This window comes from Schistocerca americana, chromosome 2 (assembly GCF_021461395.2).
Source record: "Schistocerca americana isolate TAMUIC-IGC-003095 chromosome 2, iqSchAmer2.1, whole genome shotgun sequence".
NCBI lineage: Eukaryota > Metazoa > Arthropoda > Insecta > Orthoptera > Acrididae > Schistocerca > Schistocerca americana.
Window position 1 is genome coordinate 97,666,369 of NC_060120.1, and position 18,940 is coordinate 97,685,308.

The 18,940-nt window shown below is 45.9% G+C and overlaps 1 protein-coding gene across 2 annotated transcripts in view; it reads right to left on the minus strand.

Annotated features, from left to right (window-relative positions):
• Positions 1–18,940, minus strand: part of LOC124596387 — a 174,494-nt gene that overhangs the window by 18,632 nt on the left and 136,922 nt on the right. For both annotated transcript variants that reach the window (XM_047135508.1, XM_047135509.1), the window contains one exon: positions 7,493–7,552. In XM_047135508.1, coding sequence (XP_046991464.1) covers positions 7,493–7,552 — 60 coding nt within the window. The remainder of the gene's footprint in view (positions 1–7,492; positions 7,553–18,940) is intronic.

Consider the following 18,940-nt stretch of genomic DNA (forward strand, 5'->3'; position numbering starts at 1 on the left):
TCGAGCCATTGGTGTAAACCACTTCAGAGCCCCAGGAACGCGTCAAGAATTGAGAGGGAGTGACAGCGGAGAGCCGCAGGGTTAACGGAGTCCTTAGGGCCAAGTGAAAGGTCCAGATGAAGCTGCGGCCAAGGCGTACACCATGGAGGAGTACGTGAATGGACCACAAGTAGAGGTGGTAAAGGGAAAGGCTCCAGTTCGGAGAGAAGGGACTGCAAGTGAACCACAATCGTTAGCCCCGACCTGGGCCACTGATGCGGGAGATGCACTGCCGCGGGTGGGAAAAGGAGACGGTAATTCGGATGATCAGGAGGACTACAAATTTGTGCTGCATAACTGGTGAGCAGTTGTGCACATCTGATCTGCAATGGAGGGGACCCAGCCTCCACCAGTACGCTGGTCACCGGACTCGTCCTAAAAGCTCCTGTCGCTAGTCTAGCCCCGCAGTGGTGCACAGGGTCGAGTAACTACACTGCTGAGGGCACTGCCGAACCATAAACCACACTACCATAGTCAATTCGGGACTGGACAAGGGCTCTGTAGAGCCACAGCAGGGTAGAGCGATCTGCACTCCAATTCGTGTTGCTCAGGCAATGGAGGGCATTGAAGAGCTGCCAGCACTTCTGTTTTGCTTAAGCTGATGAAGATGAGGAAGCCAAGGCAATTGAGCATCGAAAACCAGTCCTAAGAATCGATATATCTCCACTACCGTGAGTGGATCGTCACGAAGGTAAAGTTCTGAGTCTGGAGGAACAGTATGACACCGAAAGAACTGCATGACACACGACTTTGTGGCTGAAAACTGGAAGTCGTGGGCTAGAGCCCATGATTGCGCCTTGAGGATGGCTCCCTGTAGGTGATGCTCAAAAACACCAGTACTGGAGCAGCAGTGCGAAATTCAGAAGTCATCTGCATACAGAGAAGGTGAGACGGAGGGCCCGACAGCTGCTGCTAGACCATTAATGGCCACTAAAAATAGAGAGACACACAATACAGAGCCCTGCAGAACTCCATTCTCCTGGATATGGATGGAACTATGGGAGGCACCAACTTGGATATGGAAAGTATGGAGCGACAGGAAGTTTTGAATAAAAATCGGGAGTGGACCCTAAGACCCCACTCATACAATGTGGCAAGAATACGTTGTTGCCAGGTCATATCGTAAGCTTTACGTAAGTAAAAAAAGGCGGCAACCAGGTGTTGCTGTCTGGAAAAGGCTGTTCGGATGGCAGACTCGAGGGACATACGATTATCAGTGGTAGAGTGACCCTGGTGGAAGCCGCCCTGACATGGAGCCAGTAGGTCATGTGACTCCAGGACCCAACCCAACTGCCGACACACAGCTTACAAAGAATGTTGGTGAGACTAATGGGCCGATAGCTATCCACATCAAGTGGGTTTTAACCAGGTTTGAGCACCGGAATGATGGTGCTCTCCCGCCATTGTGATGGAAAGACACCATCACACCATATCCGGTTGAAGATGACAAGGCAATGCTTGTAGTCAGATGAGAGACGTTTAATCATCTGACTGTGGATCCGATCTGGCCCAGGAGCTGTGTCAGGGCAATGTGCAAGGACACTGAGGAGCTCCCAGTTCGTAAATGGGGCGTTACAGGATTTACTGTGGCTTGTAGTGAATGTGAGGATGTTCCCTTCCATCCACCGTTTGAGAGTGCGAAAGGCTGGGGGGTAATTCTCCGACGCAGAGGCTCGAGCAAAGTGCTCGGCAATCGCGTTTGCAACAGTAGATAACACACCATTTATGTTAACACCAGGAACACCTGTTGGGGGCTGGTACCCGAAAAGACGTTTGATCTTTGCCCAGATTGGGGAAGGTGACGTATGGCACCCAATGTTCGAGACTTATCTCTCCCAACACTACTGCTTCCGTTGTTTGATAAGTTGGCAAATGCGGGCACAGAGCCGTTTAAAGGCTATGAGGTGCTCCAGGGAAGGGTGCCACTTATGCCGCTGTAGAGGTCGCCGACACTCCTTAATTGCTTCAGTGACTTCCAGCGACCACCAAGGGACAACCTTACACCTCGAGCACCCTAAAGAGGGAGGGATAGCGTTTTCTGCCACAGGAACATTTGTTGTAGTCACCTGCTCAACCATCACATCGATGTTACCATGTGGGGGAGATTCAACGGTGACAGCAGAGGTTAAAGTTTCCCAGTCCGCCTTGTTTAAAGCCCATCTGGGCAGGCACCTGTGGGCCTGGTGCTGGGACAGTGACAGGAAGATGGGGAAGTGGTCACTACCACATAGGTCACTATGTGCTCTCCAGTGGACAGATGGGAGAAGTCCTGGGCTGCAAATGGATAAATCAATCGCCAAGTAACTACCATGAGCCACACCGAAATGTGTGGCGGCCCCAGTATTTAAGAGGCAGAGGTCGAACTGAGACAGTAAAGTTTCGACACCTCTGCCTCGGTCAATAAGCACAGTGCCACCCCACGTGGGGTTATGGGTGTTAAAATCTCCCAAAAGAAGGAAAAGTTTAGGAAGTTGATAATCAGTGCTGCTAATACACTCAGGGATTGCATTTTCCGCTGCATTAACGATTGTTGTAATCACCTGCTCAACCCTCACAACGATGCTAGGAACCAGGTTTCCCGGACAGCAATGCAGAAAGCAGATGTAAAGCTTAACAGTTGCTGTAGCTCAGCTAGGCGTTGGAAAGAAACCACTGCAATTCCACTGGAGGAGGACATCATGAGACTGGGAAGGCATCGAACATTCAACGAGGCCGTTTACGCCTCAGGGTCCCTGCCGCCACCGACTTATTGCCTGAGCAGTCTATATCCATTGTGTCTGAATGTCCGGCGAGATCCAGGTCCTCAGCAGATGCCACTATCTCCACCCCATCCTCAGACGCACCTGCTTGTAGGCAGCAGTGGTGTGGGTGCCAGCAGCTTTTGGGCAATTCAGCCACTGGCAGGTGTCCTCTTTCCCACTAGCAGAAACCTCGGAAGGCAGTGACACAAGGGAACCCTTCCTGGTGAGAGGAGCCGAAGAAGACCTATGCTTCTCCAGCTGGGAAGTGTGGGCTGGTGTCCTCGATGGTTGGGGGGGGGGGGGAGGACAGTGCTCCCGAGGTAGGTGGTGTGGGAGCAACAGGAGAAGGAGGGGGGAGGGGGGGGGGAAATTGCCCCCACTATCAAGGGGGTAGGTGTAGCCTTCTGGCTCTGAGAGCTGACTGGAATTCGCAGTACTGAAGGGGTTACAACTGTTCTTGTAGTGGCAGCGTATGAAGTGGTCATAGTCACAGGATGTAGGCTCTCACATTTTCTCTTAGCCTCAGCGTAGGTCAGTTGGTCCGGGGCCTTGTATTTCATGATTTTCCTTTCTTTCTGGTGAATCCTGCAGTCAGGCGAGCAAGGCAAATAGTGCTCTCCGTAGTTGACACAGATAAGAGCCGGGGCACATGGAGTATTGGGATGTGATGGGCGTCTGCAATCTCGACATGTGACGATGGAAGTACAGCGGAAAGATATATGGCCGAACTTCCAGCACTTGAAGAATGCATCGGGAGAGGGATATATGGTTTGACATCACAGCGGTAGACGACCACCTTGACCTTCTCAGATAATGTACCACCCTCGAAGGCCAAGATGAAGCCACCGGTGGCAACTTGATTATCCCTCGAACCCTGGTGGACAAGCCAAACGAAATGTACACCTTGCTGCTCTAAATTTGAGTGCCACTCATTGTCAGACTGCAAAAGAAGATCCCTGTGAAATATGATACCCTGGACCATATTTAAGCTCTTAAAGGGCATGATGGTTACAGAAAAATCCGACAGCTTGTCACAAGCAAGTACCACCCCTGACTGGGCAAAGGATGCTGCTTTTAATTAAGACTGTCCCAGATCTCATTTTGAACAAGCCCTCCACCTCCTGAAACTGGTCCTCTAAATGCTCAACAAAAAACTGAGGCTTCATTGTCAAGAAAGATTCTGCATCAGCTCTCGAACATACAAGGTACCATGGTGTGAGCAGGGAGGGGAATGATTTGGGGTCGTACTTCTGTGCGCTGAATTGAGCCCGTGAACACTTAGAGACTGCTGGTGTTTGACCACCAGCAAGAGATGATGTACTACGCTTCATCGCACATCATCCGGACTCATGCCATCCACTCCCGACCAGGAGCCCTCCCCACGGACGCCACCCAGCTGCAGCAAAGCCCACCTGGCAGGATGACCATTGCTGGGAGTCCCGATGGCCCAGGGAGATGGGCATTTACCCCTTGGCATACATGGGGTGTAGGCGTCAGCAGAGCAAGCCCCTGTGTGGTCAGGGGGCTACAACCAACAGGGTACATGGCGGCCCCACCACAATGGACTGGCTGCCGTGCCAGGTATCAGGTGCAACCAAGGAAAAGAAGTTCATTATCATCGTCAGCGCAGAAAAAAATACTGCACAGTCGATGGAAAAATATGCACCCAGGAGGGTGATCTCGCCCAACAGTTGGCAAATGAGCAGAAGCGCAGATCAACGTCGACGAAGGATGCAACAGGTCTCAGTGCATTACAGACACAATGCACAATATAAGGCGCCCTTCCCCAATTGGCTCGTTCTTCAGGAAAATTTTGAAAAATGTAGGTCAAACCCTACAGGGGGGCCATCACAATAAGGCCGAACCGTGTGACACACCTTTTAGTCGCCTCTTACGACAGGCAGGAGTACCACAGCGGGTTTACAGATTCCTTCACTCTCACAATAACAGTAAGGTTGTATTGTGTGTCTAGCCAGGGTAACCATTTACAATAAGTTTAACCTGCCGAGCAATAGAGAGGCACATAAAAAATATTGTTCAGCTTTTCAATGACTCAAATGTGTTACACACAGGGGTGTTGAATAAGTGATGAGTTTTTGTGAAAGTTCGTTAGTTTTATTTGCGTTTCCAATACACTGTATTATTCCCCAGTCTTCTGGCAACAGAAGCCTATTTTTCAACACAATCTCCATTCTATGTGACGCCTTTTGCCACCTTACTAGGAGGATCTGTATGCCTGCATGGTACGACCCTACTGGTCAATGTCGGAGCCAACCCTCTGCAGCACCAATAACCTCCTCCCCATCATCCACATACTGCTTGCCCTGGAGTATATCCTTCATTGGGCCAAAGAGATGGAAGTTTTGTGAGCTGCTTTCAGGTGCACAGACTTGTGTGAAGTCTTATCATGGAGATGGAGAAATTCGTTTGCATTTTTGTGGTGATGAACATGCTGAAATCATTTCTTCAACTTCCCGAGGGTAGCACAATATGCTTCAGACTGGATCGTTGCATCATGGGGGTGGATATCAATCAGAGTAACCCATTCCGAGTCCCAGATGACTGTCGCCATGACTATGGGCCAAAGGTTGTTTTCAGTTCAAAGCAATGAACCCATATTTGAACATGTGGGAGGATGTTTTGAGTACGCCAACTAATGGACAAATGTGTCAGCACTACCAACAGAGACGTCCAATTGAGCAGCAAGAAGTTTGCTCATGATTTGTATCACCTCGAACGAGAGTGTCTGCATGTTCCACCATTGCAGGAGTCACAACTAAGTGCAGCTGTCCGGCATGTGGGAAATCGGATAGGCTGGCGCGACCTTGTTGTGAATATGAGAGACCTATGGAACTCTTCAGATATTGCCTGTGTGTATGCTTTTGTCCTCTGGCATCTGTTGCTGCTTGCTTTGGGAGACGGAATAGTGAGACCTCACACAGAACTAAAGAGCGAAAAGTTTGAAAGACCTTGAGCAAACATGTCCTCAGTGTAATGAATTTGATGGGTGTAACCACAGAAATTCAACAAGCCTAAACAGTAGAAAAACTCTTGGCAGGCAATGTGAAAGACAAGTCCTATTTGAATCAAGAAAAGACAGGAAGACGGACTAGCAGCCTGATGAATGGGTTTGTGGTGATCACTCTGATAAGATAATCCATGTAGTTTATAAAAATTGTTCGAAGTTCTGCTGCTGTCACAATTAAATTTTCTCTTTATCAACAAAAGAAATAGACTACCACCAAATTGTAACAGGTAAATCAAATTTTGATTTTAAAAGACTGCACTTGAAATAAATTTTAATAAAAATGTAATGAACTATCTTTGAGTATTTTACTCGTTAACTACCTTCCAAACTTATAACAAAGTTTATTGTAATCATAATAAAGTTTAGATAATTTACAATATAAAATATACTCCAACTTAGAAAATGAACATAGCGGGTACAAAATGCAGCCCTCAGTAAAATTTGAAAAAAATTTAGCTCAGTAGATCAAAGGTTAAGGAGGGATTCCAGCCAAAAGTTAACGCCTGAATTTTCCTGAAAATTCATACTAAACCACTGACAGTTTCAGACTATTCCACTTGTTTTTCAATTATTTTCAGTGACAGAACGTTACATAAACTGACATTTTGAGAAAGATAAAAAGGGTTTTTTGTGTATGTTAAAAATAGTGACATGTGAACTATACATTGTTGAAAGACTGTACGTGTGCGCAATGAATATCAAATATTACAAAGTTTAGTTTATTATCTGTAAAGCTCGCAAACAGTGATGTGTTTAACAAATAGCCTTTCATCTATAGTATCTGTGTCACGAGATGAAGAATTTCAGAGATAATTTATTTGTGGGTTAGATTTTTCGTCCTAGCTTGTTTCGTCTAGCGGGAGACCGCCATTTATCACAATCTGATTACATGTAAGTCTGTCTGTAAGTTATCAGAATATATGTCCAATTGTTATTAGAAAGTGTTTATTATCAAATTAGTGAGCACCTCCAATAATAGCCACCATTAATTGCAATTAATAACTCTATTTCATAACTTCGTGTTGCGGGGAGCGCTTTTTCCCTAGTAGCATTTGCTAGGCCATTACACTGATCATATTTTTTAGTTAGAAATTCAGTCTGTAATATTAAATGTAAATGCAAGAGACTTCTCTATTTTGATCTTTTAATAGTTTCAAAGAATGTTTTCTTACTGAACGAGTTCAGTATGTTTAAGATTGGCCGCTTAACGGCAGATGAGATTCTCCTCAGTTTTTGCCTTGCAGATAACGAATAGTAAATACAGAAAAATATTACATTTATGAAGCATTAAAAAATACATCTCAGTTTCTTTGTGAAAGTTGGCACATAAATGACCAGTAGCCCCTGAGAACCAACTTAATCATTACAGTTTGTGTAGAAGCGCACACATTTTCTCTCCATAATAGCAGCGCTTACGCGAACTATCTCTGAGAAGGCAGTGAGTTGCACGCTGTGTATAAAATATTATTTCGTGCATACTTCAGAATAGCTGATGTCTGCATGTATGTTATCATGGTACTGGGTTATTTCAGAGTCTTGAGCAAGTCCACAATATTTAACAGAGTAAATAATATTGCAGTATTCAGTATTTATTTTTTTGCTTAATCACTGCATATATAGAATTTATGCAAAACTCCCAAGCCCCAGTACCGCGATATGTAGTCAACAACAATGGTTTACTTACTCATCCAACATCGAATTATCATACAATGACATCACAAATTCCTTTGCTTCTTCATTGCCTCTGTAAAAATAAAAAAAAACAAAGTATGTTTATTAAAAATCGTACAAGTTATCTGAAAAGCATAAACAAATTGGTTTTTCAGTCACTTATTTATTCACAAATTTATCATTTAAAAAGAAAAAAAGCTTGGTAGTTTTAATTAATATGCTTCAATGATGAAATTTCTTTCTTTATTGTGGAGTTCCTGTCAGTAAGTGCCAAGTATGTTATTTGGAACAGATCATATTGCAAGACCACCAACAGCTGTTGATAAAATAATTATTTATTGACTACTGACTTCAATCATCTCCAGATACCATATAATTACTTAGAACAGCCTACATAGCAACTTTCTTACAGTGCTATCAAACAAAAGACTATTGATGCTAGTGCTGCACGATGACTTATTTTAACACCACATTAAAAATACTACTACAAAAGGGGTTGTAAATGATGTGCTAATACCTAAAGATGATTAGTCTGAAATGATGTGAGAATACCTGTAGATTGGTTTGGTTTTGTTTTGCTTTAGGGCGCAAAAACAACTGGGGTCATACACGCCCTAGTCAAAACTATAGAACATGAAGACAGAGGAGTTAAAAAATGACTATACGTCAGTCCCAATTGACATAAGAGAAGACAGATAACAGGCATGTGGAGAAAGTGCTAAAAGAGTCATCATACAGAAACGTAGGTCCAAAACTAAAAATTAAAAGGCCTTAACCATATTGCTTATGAGGATAAAGTAAAACAAGGTCGACAGCCCGTGCATCATTTGCTAAAATGGCCGATAACTCAAGACAGCATAACCAAGCGCGAAGGTAAACAGTTACACAGGGCATTCTGTCAGGAAGTGGGGGACAGTTAGAGCTTGGGTACAATGTGTACAAAGTGGTGAGGAAGTGCCACTTATAAAATGACGATGGCTAAAAAGGCAATGCACAATACGCGGCCTATCTAAAATGACCTCCTCCGGCTGGAGGGCTGAGAGGACGTCACTATCCAAGCTGCTGGGAGAGGCTCAATACGCCGCAGCTTGTTTCTGTGAAGGGAGGACCATTGGCAATGCCAAAGTGACACCACCTCCTGACAGACGGCAACACAGATTGATTGGTTGGTTTGTTTGTGCTATTGAAGGGACTAGACTACTAGGGCCATTGGTAGCTTTTTCCATGAACTTTAAATACCCACCAGGAATAAAAACAAACAATGGAGATGACAAGAGACGACACAGGACAAGAAAGACACAGATTCAAGAAATTAAAATCACACCGAGTGTGAAAGTGGTTGGCCGACCACTTAAAAAAAAAAGCGCAAAGCCAACACCAAGAAACACACTAAAAACCCCAGTCTAAAATCGTAGGCCAAAGGCCACACTCAACACAAAAAAAGGAAAAATACTTAGATCAAGCAATAAAAACCCCTGCACGAATAAAACTCAAAACTAAATCTGTCATCACGTCATCTGATAAAAGTGCAGGAAGCGTATCAGGCAGCGCAAATGTCTGCCTGAGCGGAGTTAAAAGCGGGCAGTCCAACAAGATGCGGATCACAGTCAAAGCTGACTCGCAGCGACATATAGGTGGGTCCTCGTGGTGCAATAAATAGCTGTGCGTCCTCCAGGTGTGGCCAATGCGCAGCCGGCAGAGGACAACAGAGTCCTTGCAAGAGACCCGCAAGGAGGAGCGCCACGCACCGGTAGCCTCCTTGATGGCCCGAAGTTTGTTGGGTGAAGGAAGGGTGAGCCGTGTCACGGCTCAGCTCGATTTACCTGCGAGATTATTTCACTTGTTTTCGCCGCAGCGATAGGGGGCGTGATCGCTGAGTGCTGTTGGCGCTTGTGCACGTAGCAACAGTTTTGGAGGGCGGCTCGGTCGGGATATGGCGACAGGACGGAAGCGGCGGGAAGTCAACTGGTGCCTGCCGATTAAGGACTGCGATGAGTATGGCTGTTTGCGAGCACGTGGGGCGGACGGAATGCTCGCTTGCTTAGCGTGGTTCTCCATGACCAGCTGTTGTTATTTTGGAACACGTAGGGCGGGTATTTAAATGAAAATTTGCTAGATAACACAACCGTTGTGAAATCGAAAACTTGACAGTGTTTACTCATGTTACCAGTCATTAATGTTATTTCTGTCTTGTAGCTTACTTAGTTGATACAAAATAATTTTGAAATTTTGTGTATTTGTCATGAAAGGTGAACTGATGTCACATGAGAGAAAAATAAGTGACATTTGTGTAGGGTTTACGTAAGCTTAAGTGAAATCAGGAGGCCGATGATTATCACTGCCACTTTTTTTTTTCCTAAGCAGATAATAGGGAATTTGTTGCACTCTTTCCAAATTGGATTTTTTAAAGGTTTGATTTACATGTGGTACAAATCACAAGTTCAATATTTTTCTGGCGTAATTGTTAATATTTGAACATGTTGCACTATTGTACGATATAATACACCCTTTACTAACAGTACCTTTATGTAATGTTTCAGAGTGGGGCTGCATGTTCTTCTAGAGAATGTTTAAAAAAAATTTATTGCTAAAATTTCCTTTTAAACTGTTAATTGTATAAACTTGGATGTATAACCAATTATTGTTAAATAATAAATTTGTGTCAACAAGGCTTGGACCAAATAAATGTGCCTACACCTTCCCCATTCTGGCTCTGCTACTGTCTGTACATCATTCTTCACCCCAGGTGTGAAGTACCTTCCATCGCAAAACTGACCTGAGGTCACTCTCCGAAAGGTCAATCTCCAAGGCTGATGCACCAACAGCCTATCTGGCCAGTGTGTCAACACGTTCATTTCCCGGGATGCCTACATGACCCGGGGTCCACACAAAGACCACAGAGCGGTCACAATGGGCAAGAATATGAAGGAACTCCTGGATAGCCATCACCAGACAAGAGCGAGGGAAACACTGGTCAATAGCTCGTAAACCACTCAGGGAGTCACTACAGATAACTGAGGACTCACCTGAGCAGGAGCGGATATACTCTAGGTCACGAGAGATGGCGACAACCTCGGCAGTGAAAACACTGCAGCCAGCCAGCCGGCAAATGAGTGTCGTTCATAATAATCCCCTAGAGTAAGAGCATAACCGACACAACCAGCAACCATCGAACAGTCAGTATAGACTATATCAGTGCCTTGAAAGGTGGCAAGGATTGAAAGAAGCGGCAGCAGAGGGCCTCAGGAGGGACTGAGTCCTTCGGGCCATGTGCCAAATCGAGCCGAAGGCATGGGAGGGGCACACACCACGGGAGTATATGCAGAGAGGCCTGGAAAAGAAGTGGAAGATGGAAAACCTCAAGCCCAGAGAGAAGAGCTCTGACGCGAACCGCGATCGTACACCCTGACTGGGGCTGCCATTCTGGAAGATGTACGACGTGAGTGAGGGAGCAGGAGATGATAATTGGGATGCCCGGGCAAGCTACAAACATGGGAAGCATAATCGGCCAGTAATCGTTGGCGCAGGAACTGCAATGGAGGGACACCTGCCTCCACAAGTATGCTGTTGACAGGGCTTGTCCGGAAAGCTCCAGTGGCGAGTCGGATCCCGCTGTGGATGGGGTCCAGCAACCACAATGTGGAAGGGTATGCCAAACCGTAAGCCAGGCTCTCATAATCTAGACGGGACTGAATTAACGCCTCATACAGTCGTAGATGGGTAGACCGATCGGCACCCCAGCTGGTGCGACTCAAGCAACGAAGAGCGTTAAGATGCCACCAGTTCGACTGCTGAAGTTGCCGAATATGAGGGAGCCCAGTCAATCAGGTATCAAAAACCATTCCCAAAAACCGATGCATCTCTAAATTATCTCTTTAGTTGACTAATTCAGGGTATTTAATTCTTCCTTTGTTGGAGCAAAATCTGCATCATCTGCACCATGGCTAACTTTTCTGGATTGGCATTTCTGAAAATTTTTCTTCTTCTGTAAACTAAAAAAAAAATTCAAAGGGCAACAGTGAAAGAACTTTGACAGATATATCTAAATTGAGGGCAATTATCTTTAAAATAATAATAATAATTATTATTAATGATATGAATATAATAGAGGGAAACATTCCACGTGGGAAAAATATATCTAAAAACACAGAAGATGTGACTTACCAAATGAAAGTGCTGGCAGGTCGACAGACACACAAACACAAACATACACATGACATTCAAGCTTTCGCAACAAACTGTTGCCTCATCAGGAAAGAGAGAAGGAGAGGGAAAGACGAAAGGATGTGCGTTTTAAGGGAGAGGGTAAGGAGTCATTCCAATCCCGGGAGCGGAAAGACTTACCTTAGGGGGAAAGAAGGGGTATACACTCACGCACGCACGCACGCACGCACACACACAAGCAGATATTTTGGGGTAAGTGTTTCCGCTCCCGGGATTGGAATGACTCCTTACCCTCTCCCTTAAAACCCACATCCTTTCGTCTTTCCCTCTCCTTCCCTCTTTCCTGATGAGGCAACAGTTTGTTGCGAAAGCTTGAACTTCATGTGTATGTTTGTGTGTCTATCGACCTGCCAGCACTTTCGTTCGGTAAGTCACATCATCTGTGTTTTTAGATGTATAATATTTATTAATAATAATAATAATAATAATAATAATAATAATAATAATAATAATAATAATAATAAACTAACCCTGGGGTAGTTGCTAGTCTCCTACCAGGCGCCTCCCCAGGTGGCGGATAGGGGAATGCTCACCAGATATGGTGGGTACCGGGGAAATAAAATACCCGGGGTGGACCAAAACTAGCAAACTAGGGCACGACGGTGCCACATGTCAGTGGCGGTTTCCCGACAGCGTCTGTTCCACATGTTAGTGGCGGCTGATTTGTGTTTCAAGGCTCCACAACCTTGATCCTACCAACTGGCACATGTCAGACCAAAATACAATTACAAGTAAAATCATGGTTCGTGTATGTAATAACAAAAGTACCCCAGGTGGTGAAATCCACCCACCTAGCAGAAAGGTGGCAACCGGTCTATCGGATTCTGGGGAGACCGGACCTACACGACTTGTGAGTGGATCGGAGCACTCTGGAAAACTTTCCAAAAATGAAGATTACATTGGAACAGTAAACATACGGACACTAATACAAACCGGAAAATTATACACATTAACAGAAGAATTAAAGAAGCTGAAAATCCAAATCCTAGCAGTACAAGAGACCAGATTTCCTGATAATCAAATCACTGACTACAATGGCTTCAGAATTTTCAAAAGTGGAACGGACAGAAAAATTGGTAAAGGGGCAAACATGCTTGGTATGGCCTTTATGGTCGAAAAATCCTCAGTTAAATTTGTAAAATCTGTAAAAACTATTAGCAATAGACTAATGTTTCTTAGGTTGAAACACAAGAATAAATATTACACCCTAATTAATGTTCACGCACCCTGCAACGTTGACAATAGAAAGGACTAGACAATGTGGATAAATTTTGGGAACGATTAGAACTTGAAATGTCAAAGATACCGAGAAATGATGTCAAAATACTTCTTGGAGATTTCAATGCACAGACTGGCAGAGAAAAGAAATACAGGAAGACGGTTGGGCTATACCCAGCACACAAATTGACCAACAAAAATGGCATGCGACTAATCCAACTTTGTCAACAATTCAACATGAAAATCAGCTCAACGTCGTTCAATAAGAAACCAAGAAAACAGAAGACCTGGAGATCCCCTATAAGCCAATTGGGAGAATGTCAAATTGACCATGTGGCCATCTCATATAACTTCCAAAAAGAGATCAGAGATATCCAGGTTAGGAGAGGTGCAAATATTGACTCAGATCATTATCTCACAAGAGTTCGGGTCCAATTCACCCCAAGAAGGAAAACACCAAGAATTCCACCAGCAATCCCAAAATTTGACCTACAAAAACTAACAGAATCAGAAACAATTAAAAAATGGGAAAATTCTCCCGCAAACAACTGGGAAACATTCAAGGAAAAAAAATCACAAAAATAGCGAAGGAGCAAATACCACTGAAGAAGAAGCACAAACATCCATGGTGGAATATGGAATGCGAAAAGGCAATTCAAGTTCATACAGAAGCCTTTGCGAAGTACAGTTCAAATAAAAATGAGAAAACTCTTCAAAACTTTTTAGAAACACGGAAACTTTCAAATAAACTTATTAGACAAGAGAAGAGAAAGTATGTAACTCAGCAACTGGAATCAATAGAAGCAGATTTTAAAAATTATAATACGCATGGATTCTACAAAACTTTTGCAAACCAAATTAAAGGGTATATCCCTCAAAATGTCTGTTTTCGGAAATCAGATGGGAATCTGGCACTAAGCGACGAAGAAAACTGTGAAGAATTAGCCAAATATTTTGAAACGCTATTAAACTGTCCAGAACCAACAGAAGCTCTTCCAATATCCAGCACTAAAGCCCCGCAACAGCAAGACTCTGTACCGCCAACTGAAGAAGAAATTATCAAACACATAAACAAACTCAAAAATAACAAAGCATCAGGAGAAGATGGAATAGTAGCCGAATTTCTCAAAAGTCTAGGGTCTAACTCAAGAAATGAGCTAGTTAAAATTATTCAAAACATATGGGTTACTGAAGAAATACCAGAAGATTGGAAATGTGCCCTAATACATCCGTTACATAAAAAAGGGGATAAATCAGATGTGAACAACTATAGAGGAATCTCCTTACTTGCCGTCACATACAAGATATTATCAGCTTGTCTTCTTGAAAGAACACAAAAACTGCTAGAACCCAAAATCTCAGATTTCCAAGCTGGTTTCAGACCAAACAGATCATGTCCAGAACAAATTTTAAACTTGAAATTGATTACAAGGATGAGACAAATGCGAAGGAAGCCTACAGTATATGTCTTTGTCGACTTTAAAAAGGCATATGATTCAATTCACAGACCCACACTATTTAAAATTCTTGAAGAACAAGGACTGGATAAGAAGACACGGAACATCATAGAGCAGACATTAACAAATGCAAAATGCAAAGTGAAATTCATGGGAAAACTTTCAAAATCATTTGAGATAAAAACTAGGGTTAGACAAGGTGATGGATTATCACCTCTGTTATTTAACTTAGTTCTGGATAGAGTCGTGGCAGAATGGGAAAAAGAACTCAAAAAAGAAAAGTACTGGAAACCAATATCACTGGGAACCAAAAAAGATGACCTACAAATCCCCTACTTAGCCTACGCAGACGATCTTGCAATAATGGCAGATTCTAGTGAAATGGCAGTCAAACAGATAGAAACCTTAAAAGAGTGTGCAGGAAAAGTTGGCCTACAAATATCTTTTGAGAAAACGGTGTTTACAACAACAAATCTAGAAATTTCTAAGTTACAGACCAAATATGGAGAAATTAAGAGGGTACCATACTTTAAATATTTAGGAGAGATAATTTCTGAAAAATACTCACAACAAGAAAGAATATTAAAAGCTCGTAGGGGTCTAGGGCTGGTCCAAAACATTTACAATAAAAAATGTCTATCTATAAATACAAAAATTAAACATTATAAGTCGGTAATTAAGCCAATAATGCTATATGCCAGCGAAACCTTGACACTTAAAAGGAAAACAGATATGGAAAACCTGAAGAAAGAGGAAAGAAAAATCATTAGGAAAATTCTGGGACCAAGATGGACCAAAGAGGGGTATAGATTACAGAAAAATTCTAAAATTGAAGAATATTCTAACATAGATATAAACATGAGGAAGAGGCGTCTAAAATTCTATGGCCACATAATGAGACTTCCCGATCACAGACTTACAAAAAAAATAGTAAGATACGTAGCATCCCTTGTTAATGGAGGAGAATGGATCAAAAATGTAAAGAAAGATCTGGAATTAGCCAACATTACTACTGAAGACATGAACAAAAGAAACAATTTCAAACTTAAAGTTGACAAATGGGAGGTCAAACCAGAGACAAAAGCGCCGAGAACTGGAACAAAATGGAGCGAAGAAAGAAAAGCTGAATTGTTGGTGGTGGTGGTTGTTGGTATGTTTAAGGGGGACTAAACAGCGAAGGTCGTCAGTCCCCCATTCCAAAATCAGGCGAGCCGAAAATCTACGGAGCAGATAAAAACCAAAGGGGGAGGAGACGTCCCCCCAGGCGCTAAAAGAACACAAATGCAGCAACAAACACTACAGACAAAAACAGGACAGAGGAACACCAGACAGAAAGAAACAGAAGAAAGGAGGATGGCCGGAGACTGGTTGACTGACCATGAGAAAAAAAAAAAAAGGGAAAGAGTCAACCATCTGACGGCACACCAGAACAGCAACAGACACAAGGACAAAAGACACAGAAAGGGAAAGGCGCAGGACCTCCCTAAATCGAACCATAAAAAGGACTACTACGGATAAAACGTAAAACAATGTCAGCCATGGAGGCATCGTCGGATAAAACCAAAGCCAAAGTGCCCGGGAGATTAAAAGATTGCCGGAGTGTGCGCAGTCGAGGACACTCCAGCAAAATGTGGCCGACCGTCAGCCGGGACCCACACCGACACAAGGGGGGATCCTCCTGACGCAACAGATGGCCGTGCGTCAGGTATGTATGGCCGATGCGCAGCCGACATAGGACTACCGAGTCCCTGCGAGAAGCCCACAGGGAGGAACGCCACACATCGGTCGTCTCCTTAACAGCCCGCAGCTTATTCGGGGATGTCAGGCCACGCCACTCATCAGCCCACACCCCAAGCACCTTACGGCGCAACACCAGCTGCAGGTCGCGAGCTGTGTGGCCGATCTCCAAAGCTGGGGCGTTGATCGCCCCTTTGGCCAGCCTGTCAACACGTTCGTTCCCCGGGATGCCAACATGACCTGGCGTCCAAACCAAGACCACCGAACGACCAGAACGGGCAATGGCGGAAACAGACTCCTGAATAGAGGACAGGAGAGGAGAGGAGGGATAGCAGCGGTCGATGGCCTGAAGGCTGCTCAGGGAGTCACTGCAGATGACGATGGACCCACCTGAGCAGAAACGCATATGCTCAAGAGCGCGCAAGATTGCCACCAGCTCTGCAGTAAAAATACTGCAGCCAGCCGGCATGGAGCGTTGCTCAACATGGGCAGCGTGAGCAAAAGCGTAGGCAGTGCGACCATCAACCAGGGAACCATCCGTGTAGACAGGCTCACAGCCCGGAAATGATTCGAGGAGCGCAAGAAAACGGCGACGGAGGGCCACAGGCGGAACAGAGTCCTTAGGTCCCTGTGCCAAATCCAGACGGACGGACGGCCGGGACAAACACCAGGGAGGCGTAGGTGTACGGACCCGGAAGGGAGGCAGAAGAGGGAATGACCCCAGTTCTGACAGCAGGGACTGGACACGGACAGCTACGGAAAGCCCAGACCTAGGTCGCCGTTCGGGCAGATGGAGGACCATAGCAGGAAAAAGCAGGCGACGATTAGGATGATCTGGCGAGCAATGAACGTGGACAGCATAGTCGGCGAGCAGTCGATGGCGGCGAATCCGCAGCGGGGGAACCCCGGCCTCCACCAGTAGACTATCCACGGGGCTCGTACGAAAAGCGCCAGTTGCAAGCCGGACCCCACAGTGGTGTATGGGGTCTAACAACTTCAACACTGAGGGTTATGCAGACCCATAGGCCAGGCTCCCATAATCAAGCCGAGACTGCACAAGGGCTCTGTACAATCGCAGCAGCGTGCAGCGATCCGCACCCCAAGACGTGTGGCTAAGGCAGCGGAGGGCGTTGAGGTGCCGCCAGCATTTGTGCTTCAGCTGAGTAATATGAGGAACCCATGTGAGCCGGGCATCAAACACGAGTCCCAAGAAGTGGCAAGTGTCCACCACGTCAAGCAGGTGGCCGTCGAGGTAAAGTTCAGGATGAGGGTGGACCGTCCGACGCCTGCAGAAGTGCATAACCCGAGTCTTGGCAGCAGAGAACTGAAAACCACGAGTCAGAGCCCATGATGCTGCCTTGCGAACGGCGACTTGCAGCCTGCGTTCGGCGACTCCCGTAGTCGTGGAGCTAAATGAGATGCAGAAGTCGTCGGCATACAAAGAAGGAGACACCGACGACCCCACTGCTGCAGCCAAACCATTAATGGCCACTAAAAACAAGGAGACGCTCAACACCGAGCCCTGCGGGACCCCATTTTCCTGTATATAAGAGGAACTAGAGGTGGCACCGACTTGCACCCGGAAAGAGCGGAGCAATAAAAAGCTTTGAAGAAAAGCCGGGAGCCGACCACAAAGACCCCACCCATGCAACGTGGCGAGGATGTGATGCCTCCATGTGGTGTCATACGCCTTCCGCAGATCGAAAAATACAGCAACAAGATGCTGACGTCGGGCAAAAGCCATACGGACAGCAGATTCCAGCCGCACCAAATTGTCCACTGCAGACCGGCCCCGACGGAAGCCACCCTGGGATGGAGCGAGGAGACCGCGCGACTCAAGGACCCAACACAAACGCCGCCCCACCATACGTTCGAGCAATTTGCACAAAACGTTGGTGAGGGTAATGGGACGATAGCTGTCCACCGCCAGTGGGTCCGCACCGGGCTTCACGATGGGGACAATAAGACCCTCTCGCCATTGCGACGGGAACACGCCCTCGTTCCAAATGCGGTTAAAGATGGTGAGGATGTGTCTCTGGCAGTCCCTGGAGAGATGCTTCAGCATCTGCGCGTGGATGCAGTCCGGTCCTGGTGCTGTATCAGGGCAATCGGCGAGGGCAGCGAGGAGTTCCCTCTCGCTGAAAGGAGCATTGTATGCTTCATAATGACGCGTGTGGAATGAGAACGGCGTCCACTCGGCTCGCTCCTTTAGAGAGCGAAAGGCGGGGGGATAGGATGCAGTCGCAGAGCTCTGAGCAAAGTGCGCGGCTAGCCGTTCAGCAATGGCGGCAGCGTCCGTGCAGACAGCGCCGTCCAAGGAGAGCCCAGGGACACCCATAGGTGTCTGGGAGCCATAAATCCGCCGGATCTGGGACCACACGTGCGAGGACGAGACACGGGAGCCCAGGGAGGAGACGTACCTCTCCCAGCACTCCTGCTTACGCCGTGCAATAAGACGACGGGCGAAGGCACGGAGCCTCTTAAAGGCGATGAGGGTCTCCAGAGACGGGTGCCGCCTATGACGCTGGAGAGCTCGCCTACGGTCGCGAATAGCCTCAGCAATCTCCGGCGACCACCAGGGGACAGCCTTCCGCCGAGGGAGGCCAGAGGAACGGGGGATGGCAGCCTCGGCCGCTGAAATGATGGACGTGGTGAAAACACGAACCACCTCATCAATGTCACCCTGTGGGGGAGACGCAATGGTTACAGCCGAAGTAAAAGCTGGCCAGTCAGCCCTGTGGAGAGCCCAGCGGGGCAAGCGCCCAGAAGAATGACGCTGTGGCAGTGACAAATAGATGGGAAAATGGTCACTACCACACAGGTCA